This window comes from Parasteatoda tepidariorum, chromosome 8, assembly GCF_982258835.1.
Source record: "Parasteatoda tepidariorum strain Cologne lab strain chromosome 8, Ptep-v5.0, whole genome shotgun sequence".
Taxonomy (NCBI): Eukaryota; Metazoa; Arthropoda; class Arachnida; order Araneae; family Theridiidae; genus Parasteatoda; species Parasteatoda tepidariorum.
In genome coordinates this window covers 4,839,361-4,852,498 of record NC_141762.1, presented here as the reverse complement: position 1 = coordinate 4,852,498, position 13,138 = coordinate 4,839,361, and the positions used below count along the sequence as shown (strand labels likewise).

At 34.9% G+C, this 13,138-nt stretch overlaps 1 protein-coding gene across 2 annotated transcripts in view; it reads right to left on the bottom strand.

Annotated features, from left to right (window-relative positions):
• Positions 1-2,453, bottom strand: part of LOC107456308 (uncharacterized) — a 43,971-nt gene extending 41,518 nt beyond the window's left edge. The window contains exons 1-2 of one of the 2 annotated variants that reach the window (XM_043051866.3): positions 2,324-2,453; positions 2,051-2,219 (exon numbers count right to left, since the gene is read on the bottom strand). In XM_043051866.3, the coding sequence (XP_042907800.2) occupies positions 2,051-2,179 (129 nt within the window). In that variant the 5' untranslated portion in view covers positions 2,180-2,219; positions 2,324-2,453. Of the gene's footprint in view, positions 1-2,050; positions 2,220-2,303 lie in introns of both variants that reach the window. The other variant, XM_043051867.3, reaches the window with a different exon arrangement.
• Between the last annotated feature and the right edge of the window lie 10,685 nt (positions 2,454-13,138).

Below are 13,138 nucleotides of genomic sequence, written 5' to 3'. Positions count from 1 at the left end.
GAACAAAATTTTCAACATTTCCAAGCATCATTTTGTTTGGCATATTACATTACTGAAGAATGTCAAGTCATTCCTGACTTAGAGTTTGTTAGTAGTTACAAGTTTTGTTTAGCTTATTTCTAATATTTAAGAAATGCCAAATTTTAAATTCTTCTTTTTAATTCTTGAATTTATTAATAGTTCCAAGTTTTTTTGTTTGTTTGTTTATTTCTAACAATTAAGAAGTGCAAAATTTTGAATCTTTTGCAAATCAAGCTATAATGATAAAAGTTAAGTATCACTATTTTCAATAAGTATGTTACAATATTTCTGTATGAATGTATATCCTTCTATAAGAATACGTGTATATAGTTGCAAAATCAATAGCAATCATTTACAACATTCATTTATAAAGGCAATTAAGTGAAAATAATATATTGTCTGATTTATGCCATAAATTAAAGAAAACATAGGTTTTTACCACTGTCATGTCAAAAACCAGTTTTTGACGGCAAAAACCCAACCCTGGTAGTAATACATAGAACTGCATTCATATTAATTAACATTATTAATTTCGCTCCAAACGAAATTACATTAAAATATTTCCTACTGTCATTGCAATCGTCTATTTTCCGTTGTAAACTGATAGTCGCTTCGAGTTAGGTGGTAAAAAAAGGCTAATTGTAAGCTCATTCGTTAATCTCTAATCTTTGGGCTAAAGTGTCAGCTATATCTTTTCTGTTTGGGAGCAGCATGCACTGACTTTCTTCTACCTTGCATAAATTATGATTACACTGTCTGCTTCGTATCCCCCCCCCCACTGCAAACTACTTTTTGGTACGCTAGGATACCGTTTTTTATATTACACGAAATATTATAAAGTATCTGCAAAATTGGAGAATCCCCACCAATGTATCCATGCACGGCGTGTGTCTATATTATCTAATTATGAATATAATTAATAGCAAATATTATGAATCAAATAGATATCAGATAATGACGAACACTCTAAATTTACTTTATCTAAAAAATCTGCCTAAAGTATAATATAAAGGAAGTAAAATCAGCATTTAGATTGATAATAATTAACAACTCATAGTTTTAACCTATAATATAAACTGAATCATTACATAAAGTATTAAGATTAAATAAAGTATTAAGATTACCATTAGAATATCTATTACTAATTACAATAATTTTGGTAGCATTTTTTAAAAGTGATATATGATTCATTATAGTAGAATATAATGCAAGATTTAATATCTTAAAAAATGAATTCAATGTCAAAAAAAAAAAACATGCCCCAGGTTTTTGACTGATTTCAACAGTTTTTGACACTTTTCGACAGGTTTTTGACGCGTCGTATCAAAAACCCACACAACCCTGAGATATTATAAAATTAAATTAATTATTTTAAAATGAAATATTTTTCTTTTGCAATTTTTGCAGACGGATATAATGAAAATTAATTTGATTTGTATTGAACGAAAAATTTTCCGAGACAGTAGTTAATTTTTCTTATCAATCAAACTACAGAAATATTATTTATAGTGCCACAAAACTGGATGGCCTAAATTACAGTATCAAATTTGACAAAGAAAACGCTGAAGACACATAAAAAATCTACACGAAGTAGTACAAATCATACACATAATAAATAATTTGAATACTACTGAAGCCAAGTTCTTTTTTAACAGATGAAGATTTGTAACAGATCATTACTTCTTTCTAACTGTTTTGATAAAAATAAATCCTTCACCACTTTAAATCGAAATATTACTACAAAAATTAGCATTTTTTCCCGACAGTACTTCAACAGACTAAATAACTAGTTAAACATTGTGTATATTGGTGAATTGTATATATTGTACATCGTGTAAATATTGTATTGTATAATTGATACATATTGAAGATATTGTGTAAAACCAGGGCAAACATACACTTGCTTTTTTTTTTAAAAAAAATTTGCAAGTTTAATATCAATTTTTTGCAGCATTTGAATGAAAAAACTAGCACTATAAATATTAGAACATGTGAACTTCCATTATGACATTAATCTTTCATCACTTACTTTGAGTTCAGGGAAAAATTCGATTAAAAAAGCATCAGTATGCAGATCACCATTTGTAGAAGATTTTGGTGATAAATTGCTAGATAAATATTTTTCCTGAGAATCAGAACTAATGTGTTTCGTCTCCATTAAACTATATTAATTACCGGTTTCAACAAGACCGTCAATTCTGAAAAACGTAATAACTATTAGAATGATTTTAAGTAAATTGAAAGGAAAAGTAGGAGACAGAAATTATCAAAATAATGCCAACAATCAAAGTATAATATTTACACCAGCTTTTAAATTTTATTGTGATCATAAATTTCAATTACATACTGGGTACACAATAATAATAACATAATCACAAACAAAGAGTTAAAGAGACTTATACCGATGCCAGATTTTTAAAATAAAATTTTATTTCCAGTAGAAACAAAGTGGCTCGGTAGCCTCTACCACCATGCAAAATCTAGTGGAAATTAAAAGAAGCTATAAAAAGGGTTAGAAGGAATTTGCCCATTGCCAATAGCCCATTGTGCAGCTCTAGTATGACGTAAATAAAGTATCTACCTGCCTAATTTAAATTCAAAAGATTGAATTGCATCATTGATTTTATTTATTAAATAATTATTATTTTTTCCTTCAAAACATCAACTAAAGTATAGATCTATGCAATTCTAAATCTCATAAAGTTCTTTAACCTGAATTTAAGAAATGTGTGAAGCAAATTTCGTAAATGACATGATCTAGATCACGTAAATAGAGATAGTTGAATAAAAATTCAAATAATTATCTTAATGAAAAATTACACTAGCAAGCAAAAACAGCATTAGCAGTATTATTTCGGTATTTTAATGTGTTGCATCTTCAAACTGTGACCAAAATTAAAGCCATAAACAGGGGTCTCCAAAATATTTAGACAAAGTTAATTTCGGCAAAAAAAAAAGAAAAAAAAATTGTGTTCAATCATAGCTAGGAACTCTATTCAATGAACTTTGCACAAAATTTTCCTTTCTAGAAAATTTAGTGCATTCTCCATTTATCTTATCAGTTTTCGTTTAATTTTACCTTTCCTTTTAAAAGTTTCCTCCTTTCTCTGAATATTCATCAACCGAAATTATTTCTCTTTCAATTTCGTCAACTAAAATGAATGCCTCTATCTCTACGTTAAGTTTTAAAGCTCACTTTTCTTTCGATTAACTGATCATATAAGTTTTTAATTCTCCATTTTTATTCCCTTCATCAATTTTATGTCCTTAAAACAGGCTTCTATCTTATTAAGAACTTTAGTTGTTAATGATCGAGATATGTCCTCTAAATCCCTTTTAGATGATTCTTCAAGTCTTCAATTCTATTCGAGTTTCAAAAATAATAAATACTTCGCATGCTTTCTCATTAGAGTGTGGAGAGTCATAGAGGAAAGAAGTATATTAGTTTCTCTTTTGATTTTCATATAGATTAAAATCTTTTAAGTTGGAAAACTACATGGAACTCAAAACCACATTAAACATAGTTCTAACGAAAAGCATAACAGAAATTTTAAAGAATATTTTTATTAAATAAAAGAGAAAAATATGAAGAAAAGGGAAAAGGAAGAGAGAGGGGTGGTCTCTCCCCAGGTGGCGTATTCGAGCGTTGCGATCACCAATATTAGTTCAAATTTCAAGCAAAGTCACTGTATTAATTCAAATTCAAAGTCATTTACATGAGTCATCAAGGCTCCAAGTAATGGCGCCACAAAATGTAAAAGGAAATCCTTCTTGGGAAAACAATCGCTTTTGAATAAAGATGCCGATTTTAACAACACAATTTTATTAGCACAAATTATTAATTACGTGACTTAGTACTATATTTCATTTGAAAATTACTTCATGCAGAAACACTGGGATTTGAGCCCGAGTTATGATTTATCACGAATTAAGAAACAAGTCTAAATGTAGATAACATTAACTTTAAATTAAAAGTTAATTAATACTTTTGCCAAACGAAGGAGTGCTCTTTTCTCATCCAATTGAAAATTAATTTGGAATTGAGATTCATGAATCTTAGAAAACTATTATATCAGAATATGTCTAAAATCATATGCAAGTGCTTTCCATGCAGGGTTAAACTGTGCTTCTAAACGTCAAAAGCTTCCTAAATTCTATTTTCCAATCAATGAGATTATATGCACAATTATATTAACTCGTCATAATTATGCATTTATATTTGATTTTTTACTATATTTTTATATATTGTATTCAAACATGTGATATTTATCGGGAATAAATTTAAAATAGTATAAATGTATATTTTATCGTCATACACTGGGCCCGCCCAGTGAATTAGCTAAATATCAAAAGCGCTAGCCAAATTTCCAAAATTCTTAGTCAAGGGCAACTATTAATTAATTTTTTCTCATAGAAAACAAATTACTATACAAATTTACTATAAACTGAACTATTTAATAAAAGGCAAATTCAAATAAAGAATTATTTTATGAAGGTGAAATGAGCAGTAGGCAGATACCTCATCGTCTGTGAGGAAAATAAATAAGAATAGGTTAGGATTAATTTATTTGGTGTTTTTTTAAGATGCAGACTATCTTTTAAATACATTTACTTTTAAAGGAAAGGCTTCATTCTTAAAGTCTTATTTTTTAATGAAAGAATTTTTACCGTCTCGATTTTATATCTACCGTTGAACAGCTGACCCAATTTCGGGTTTACGACTACCTACTAATGTTCATCTCCGTAGCCTTGTAATTCTGAACCCAATCCTGAAGACAAGGGAACTCCTGGATGAAGTATTGGAAGACCCGCATTACAGACTAACTCGCATTTACTTTACATGGTCGGTGCGAGCCGGTTGCAGAATTCGTATAAAATAGCCATCGTTAAGACTCGAACCCGGTTTACCTCATTGGAAGGCGAACCCTCTATCTCCCGAGCCACCAGGGCTCAACACAAACAAATTGACAAACTTCATTCATAATAACTCTTCATTTTATAATTATAGATACAGTCCAGATCCGGACTGGCCAACAGGCAAACCGGGCAAATGCCCGGTGGGCCGGTCTGGCCTGAGGGCCGGTTGAGCCGAGTCAGCAGAGCAAAAAAAATTTTTACACATTGCATGAATTTCAAATAATATTGCGCAAGTAATAATAATATTAAATAACATATATATGATATATGTAGTAATAAGATTGTTTTAATATACAGGGTGATTCAGACCATGCGTGCCATCCATTTTTTTCGAAAATGGAGCAAATAATCGATTTGAAATGAAAAATCTTCACCATGGGTTAGTTCATTTCCATAATTCACACCATAATTGTGCTGAATCATATTTTTTGCGAGATAACAAAGCAAATCTTGATAATTTGCTATTCTGCAATCAAATGTCTTTACATCGAGCTCAAGTACGAAAAAGAAGAGAAATTTTGCAACGAATAATAGATATTATTAAATTTATTGGGAAACGAGGATTAAGTTACAGAGGTGATTAGCTAGAAGCTCCCTATACTCTGGAAGACATGTGCGTAGATCATGGAAACTTTTTGTTCTTCTTAGCAAATATGATATTACTTTGAAAGACCATTTAAAAGATTGTATTCAGAGAGGTAAAAAACTTCACGAGTTGCAAAAGAGTAAAGGCAGTCTTTGTTAACGTTTCTTTCCAAATCCACCATTAATAAAATTATTCAATCAATTGGACAACTTATAACACGGAATATTAGTTTGGAAGTACAAACAGCTGGTATGTTTTCTTTACAAGTGGATACAACACAGGATATTTCATACAAAGATCAATGCTTAATTATAGTACGATATGTGAAAGACGATCGAGTATATGAAGGACTTTTCGCTGTTGTAGAGTGTAAATCTTCAGCCGGACAGAATATGTTTTATTTAGTGGATTCAGTTTTATTTAAAGTCTTGTATTATAGATATAACAAAGTGCATCGGTAATTCAACTGTCGGGGCTACAAATATGCAAGGTGAATATAAAGGATTTTCTTCATGGCTTTCCAAAGTGTCCCCTGATCAAATTCATGTTTGGTGTTATGCACATGTCTTAAATTTAGTTTTAGGAAATACCACGAAGGCACTAATTGAAAGTGCATCGTTTTTCTGCCTACTAAATAGCGTCGCAGTATTTTTCCGTGAATCATACCAACGCATGAACATCTGGAAACAAAGTAACGAGCACGGATATAAAAAAAAAGGCTCGCAATTATTGGAGGAACACGTTGGTGGTTCAAAGATTCTGCATTAAAGAAAATTTTTGGTTCATTTTCAAACTCAGATTCAACTATAAAGTCATTATATGTCACATTGATTACAAGTTTAGAAACTATACAACAAAATTCAAATTTCATGCCAGATATCCGTGAAAAGGCAAAAATATTCTTAGAATCATTTTGAAAATATGAAACAGTAATCACCGCACCTCTAAAATATTCTCAAGAATATTTGAATTAACTACATCGCTCTCCCAAAATTCGCAAACCTCCGGTTTAGACATCTTAAAAGCTTTTGGAATGGTATCACAAACGTGTTCAGAACTAAAAAGAATCGTGAGAGATTTTGAAGGTGTACAAAAAGTTACAGATGATTTTATTATTCGCGGAAATAAGGAATTTGAAGAAACAGAAATAGAAATTCAAACAAAGTTTCCACAGAAAACCTTGAAGAAGAGAAAATTGATGCCCCGGATGAGACAGAGTCGAATGAAACCGTTTTTGATGATGAAACCACTGAATTTAAGATAAACGTCCAAAACATTATTTTCAGCACAGTTGTAGCGTCAATGGAATGCCGGTTTCCCGCAAATAGAAAATTGTACGCCGATTTTTCCTATCTAGATCCGAAACGTTTCCCTGAAATACGTTTTATCAAGCTTCAATCTGGCGAACTAAATGAGTTAAGCAAACTCTTGCTAAAATTTGCGAATTGAACTAAGAAATTTAGCTTTACATTGGGAAAAACTGAAAAATTCAGACTTAGAAGTTTATAAAATAATCAGAGAAGATCATTCAAATAAAGATAATAACGACTTTACTTTGGAAACAGAAGAAGTAAATCTAAACTGTGTGATACGCAGTGCGTGCAAAAATTGCGCTATTTGTTGCTACAAGATATTACAGTGATTCAATTTATTGACCAATTTTTACAATTTAATTGGTCTAGCATTAAAAGTTTTACTAACATTGTCAGTAAGTCAAGTGGCTTGTGAAAGATCATTCTCCACATTAAAAATCGAATGAGGAGTACTTTATCTTCGGATAATTTAAATGTTCTCATGGTAATGGCAATAGAAAAAGATCTATTAATGAAATTAGATAGCGACGACATAATTGATTGACAGAAAATAGTGTGCTTCCTCAAAAGTCATTAAATTAAATTTTAATTTATGACTTTTGAAGAAGCATTAAACCTATTTAAAAAAAATGTTTATATAAATCATTCATGTATGTGTAGTATAATAATAAATATTTTTATTTACTCTTCATCTTTCACCTTTTCGATTTTATCAACCTATGTTTCCTCATAAGAACCATGTATTTTAAACTGAAGTATATTCTATAAGAGATTATTAAGCAATTTTTATCTACTTTCTTATTTCGATAAATTAACTTACATTCATGAGAATTTATAAGTAAAAAATGTCTAAAAATGATACATTAAGAGCCACGTACGCTGTGTTTATGTGAAGTAGAGGGCCGTTAAAAATTTGTTTGTATAATTGTAATCATTCAGAAAAAAAGGGATCACTATCAAGTAATTGGGATAATTTAATTACGATTTATGGGTTTTTATACTACTCGCAGTTTCTTTTAAAATTAAAATTGGAGGAGGGGGGGGGCGTAACATACTGATTTCTGGAAGAGTGCATGATAGATTGAAAAGGGGTAATATATAAAGATAAAATTTCTAATTTTAGCTTTTAAATTTTTCAATAGGTTTATTTTAATATACGATACGTTATTACAATGAGAAAACCTATTTTCTTCAAAAATAGTTAAATGATAATATACATCTAGTAACAACTTAACCAGCGTTATTGGCACTAACAGTAGGAAATAGTTTCGTCCCATGATTCAAAACGTAAAATGCGTTATATGCGTATATAATACATACATATCGTATATTATAACCGTCGTTGAACAGCCAACCAAATTCTTGGGTTTACAACTCCTAATGTTCAATACCGTAGCCTTGTAATCCTGAACCCAATCCAGAAGACAAGTGAAATCCTGGATCGAATATAGGGGTACATTTGCCTTCGTGGAAGACTTTTTGATGGAACTAACAAGCATTTGCGTTGCATGGAGAGGAAGAGCACGAGAACCTCCCATGGTTAGCCTGGCGGCAAGGGGACTCTAATCCATGATCAGTCTACCACTGAGGATATTTCATGTCATCATTGTGGTCGGTGCAAGGCGGATACGGAATTCGTATCGAATAGTCATTGCCGGGATTCGAACCTGGTTCACCTCATTGGAAGGCGAACGCTCTATGCCCTGAGCCATGACGGCTCATGTGTATATTTTAATCATATCTATGGAACTAATTAGAAATCAGTTTATGATTGCATTATAATTTAACTAGGTTTTATGAATTTCTCTTCGAGTAGCACAGTTAAATGCATAAATTTAAATTAACCGCGAACGGTTCCACCGTCTTTTGACCCAAACAGCACTTTCTCCCAAACTATCAAAATGGAAAAAAGGGTGGGGTCGAGCAGGAGTGGTAGTGAAAGATAAGAAAATAATTTTGTTCTTCAGCAAAAAGGGAAAACACATGTAGGAAAAGAGTGTGTTGAAGATGTTAGGGATTTTTAACTGCTTTGGAACACTGAAAAGTGTGATGTAAAGCAGTATCAATTAAGGAACGGTTTATTTATTAATTTTCCGTTTCACGTGCTTGATAACATGTTCAACGTAACAAAAGAGAAATAATTAGCATTATTATTTTACGCGAATTCATTCACAATTTTTATTTCTGATGTTTCTTTTAATAAGTCTTTATAATATTATTTAACATTTTTTCCTTCACTTACAAACATTGTGTGATTCTCAAGTTAAAACATAATTCAAGAAGTTTGTAACAATAATATATGGTGATATAATAACATAGTTATTATATCACCATAATCACGATGTTATTATTGACATAACGTGGTCAATAATAACATTGAAAATATTTTTACCTAAATTAATTACAGTTAAAAAAATAAATAAATATCAGGTCGCCTTAAGCCAGGTATTCTATTGAATATGTTTCTCAGGGATGAGAGTAGTCGGAAAGTAAAAAAGAGGAAATCCAAGAATGAATATACACTCAAGAGCAAAAACATTATGACCACCCCTACATTTTGCAATGAACTCTCCTGGATGACGTGGAAGACACGTGATCAAGTGGAGGTGGTATTTAACTGTTGCTGGAGAGTTTGAAGACTCAGACCAGACCAAGACCAGAGGAGAGCCGCTCACGACGTGATCGAGTAAAGACGTGTTTTATCTCTGCTCCGACGACTAATGCCTTATCAGCGTACCGCTCGCGGCGGGAAGGTTCAGTCCGCCCGCAGCGAATTCGATTCTGCGAACGAACGATACAAGCTTGTTTATGGAGAGGTTGACTCTATTTTAGAGAACAGTGGCATCCCAATGAGACATTTTCCACCACGGACCTACTTCATTGTGAAAGCTCAAATCATGAATCTTGAGAACAATCCACGTAGTTTGGACTCATACAAAAGCGTAAGAGATCTTGCCCTAGAGTACAAAGATGACCCAGCTCAACCAACACGGCATTACTTCAGCACACTCTACGAGGCTGCAACTCAAGTAATTGAGAACAAGGAGAGAGAAATTTCAGAACAACAAGCCCCTTCAAACATCATTCCTGAACAGATGCCTGAGTTTACACCTGACTGCAATGCTCAAGTTCCAACCACCACAGATACTTCTTCCACCCAAGAGACTGAACAGAAAATGGAACAAGGTGAAGAGACCCAGGCCTCGACCACAACACCCCAACCGGACCCCCGAGTGAACCGCCTAGAAAGAGGAAAAAGAAGAAGAAAAAGACTGAAAATGTTGCTAAAGACTCCATGACAACCCCGAACCAAGATTGCTCTTCTTCAGAATCTTCTGCCCAGCCGGAATTCATGACTCCCACCCCATCGGAACCGATGACGGTAGACCCAGACTTAGCTCCCGCCGTCCCAGCGGATCCAGTACCGGCAGACCCCGAGGAGATTTCCGCTTCGGTTGAAGCCACGCCCACCTCAACATTGGACACACCCCCCAACATAAAGCTCAAAACCCTCATCAGAGGACTGAATCCAGATACCGAAATTCCTGTTTTGGAGAAATATCTCATCGAAGGTGGACTCCAACCGGAGAAAATTATTCAGCTTAAAAGAAGAAGTGGGCAGGAGCTTAGGCCCCTCCCACTTTTCCTCATCATCCAAACAGATACGCCCACCAGCAGAAATATCTTCAACATTAGATCCATTTTGGAGAAGAATGTTACAGTAGAAAGATTCCGAGGAGGACGTTTCCAGAAACAATGCTTTAAGTGTCAAAAATTCGGACACACCCAGCGCAACTGCCAAGCCACCAATCCAGCCTGTATGAAATGTGCAGAAGCCCACTTCACGTACCAGTGTACGAAGCCTAGATCAACACCTGCCAAATGCATAAACTGTGATGGTGAGCACCCGGCCTGTTTTTCAGGCTGCGGTGCAAGACCCAGGAAAGTGCCGCAACCAAGAATTTCCCATCCCGTGAAATCCACCGATAAAGCCACCAGATTTCTACAGCTCTTCAAGGAGATGAAGGAACTTTTGAAGGACGATGAACTTCTTGGGTTTATTCGTTCCTTACTCCCAGAGTCTCAAAACTGATGAAAGACTCTCTTCTTCCAGGATTTTTTCTATCCTGATGTCACAGCCCACAGCTGTGAATTTCTTTTTTTATCCCATAGGTACAAGACTTCTAGTTTTACGACCGAACAGATTATGACGAATCAGTCGGTGGCCCTTCGGGCCAAATACTGAGATCCCACTCATACCAAGCATACCAAGCATTGAAGACTCATTCTTTCACTTACTTCTGTGTGTGATGGGAAAGGATGCGGATCTAAGTGACTTTGACAGAGGGCAGATTGTAATTGTTCGAAGGCTCGGAACAAGTATTTCCGAAACTGCAAGACTCGTGGGTTGCTCGCGAACTACAGTTGTTAGTACTTATGCAAAGTGGATGAATGATGGTGAAACCAGCAGTAGACGATATGGTATTGAACGTCCACACGCTATCAAAGAAAAGGGTCATGTCTCGCTTGGTGAAGCAAAATCGGAGCCAGGCAGTGGCTTAGCTGACAGCCCAATTCAATGCAGGGTCAAGCAGAATAGTATCAGAGCACACTGTTCAGCGGACACTGTTGGATATGGGGCTACGCAGCAGACGTCCCACTCGGGTGCCTTTGCTGACCAAGCGTCATCGCCAACTGATGCTGCGCTGGGCCCGGGAACATCGCGACTGGTCCATGAATCAGTGGGAGAGAGTTGCCTGGTCAGATGAATTACGGTTTGTCATTCATCACGCCGATGGCCGTGTCAAGATACGCCGTCTTCCAGGCGAACAGTTGCTCCCTCAATGTACAGTAGGTCATACACAGGCAGGTGGTGGCGGTATTAGGTTTTGGAGAACGTTCTCTTGGGTGTTTCTGGGACCCGTTGTTGTGGTAGAGCAGACCACGAATGCTACAGGGTATCTGAACATCATCGCGGACCAGTTGCATACTTTGGCCTCCGTTTTTTCAGCTGGAAATGGAATTTTTTCGCGGGACATCACCCCGTATCACAAGGGTCAAATTGTGTTGGAGTGGTTCCAGGAACATGATGCTGAATTCCAGTTAATGTCCTGGCCGCCTAACTCACCGGATCTCAATACGATATAGCACATTTGGGATGTCATGGATGGAACGACAGCTTAAAGTTCAAAGATCACTAAGTTGCAGTATCTCGGATTTTTTATTTTATAACCGTCGTTGAACAGCCGACCCAATTTCATGGGTTTACGACTACTTACGTTCAACTCCGTAGCCTTGTAATTTTGAACCAATCCAGAAAACAAGGAAACTCCTGGATCAGTACCCCCAGAGGTATTGATTTGTTTTGGGAACATGGAGGACTTTGAGACTCGACAGATTTAACGTGCATCAGTCACCATTTACTACACGGGGAGTCTTCAGTCGGCGAGGATCGAACCCACGACCTCTTGGATATGGGCCCAGCGCCCTACCGACCAGGCTATCCCGGCCCAGTATCTCGGATTAGCGTGACCGTTGCATCTGGTACTACCAAGGACTTGTGGCATCCATGCTATGGCGGGTTGCAGCTGTGTCGCGGGCTAAAGGTGGGCCAACTCGTCACTAAGAGGTGGTCATAATGTTTTGGCTCTTGAGTGTATATATATATATATATATACAAAAATTTGACAAAAAAGTGCGATTTTTAAACTTGTAAACCATGTGACTATAAATACCGATATGAGGTTTTTAAATCACGCGAATATGAAACTCTACATCGAATTTAAAAAAATGAGAAAATACTAATCACGATGTAAAATTTTTAAATCGCGCACCCGCAAAAACAAATCACGACATTGGATTTTAAGCTGGCGTGAATACGAATTGTTACATAGGGTTCTAAAAGCGCGTGATTGCAAATAGCGATATTAAATCTCGTAAATAAGAATCGCAATGTACGATAAATAAATCGTCTGTATAAGAATCGCAACGTTCAACTTTTAAATCAGGTAAATACGAAAATCGATGTTTCATAATAAAATCGCGTAAATAAGAATCATAATGTACGATATTTAAATAGCGTAAATAAGAATCGAGATATTTGCAGAGTCTGGACTTGGGATTTCTAACAGGCTTATTTGTATTGTTTTTGTTTAGATATAATAAATACAAATTTACAAGATTAATTGAATGAGCAAATAAATATTTTCACCTCTATTTTTTTTTTCGTTTGCCTTCACGCCAGAAAACAGGAAGCAGCGACTTCTGAAATACGAAAATACGAGCTATCCGGCGGACGGAT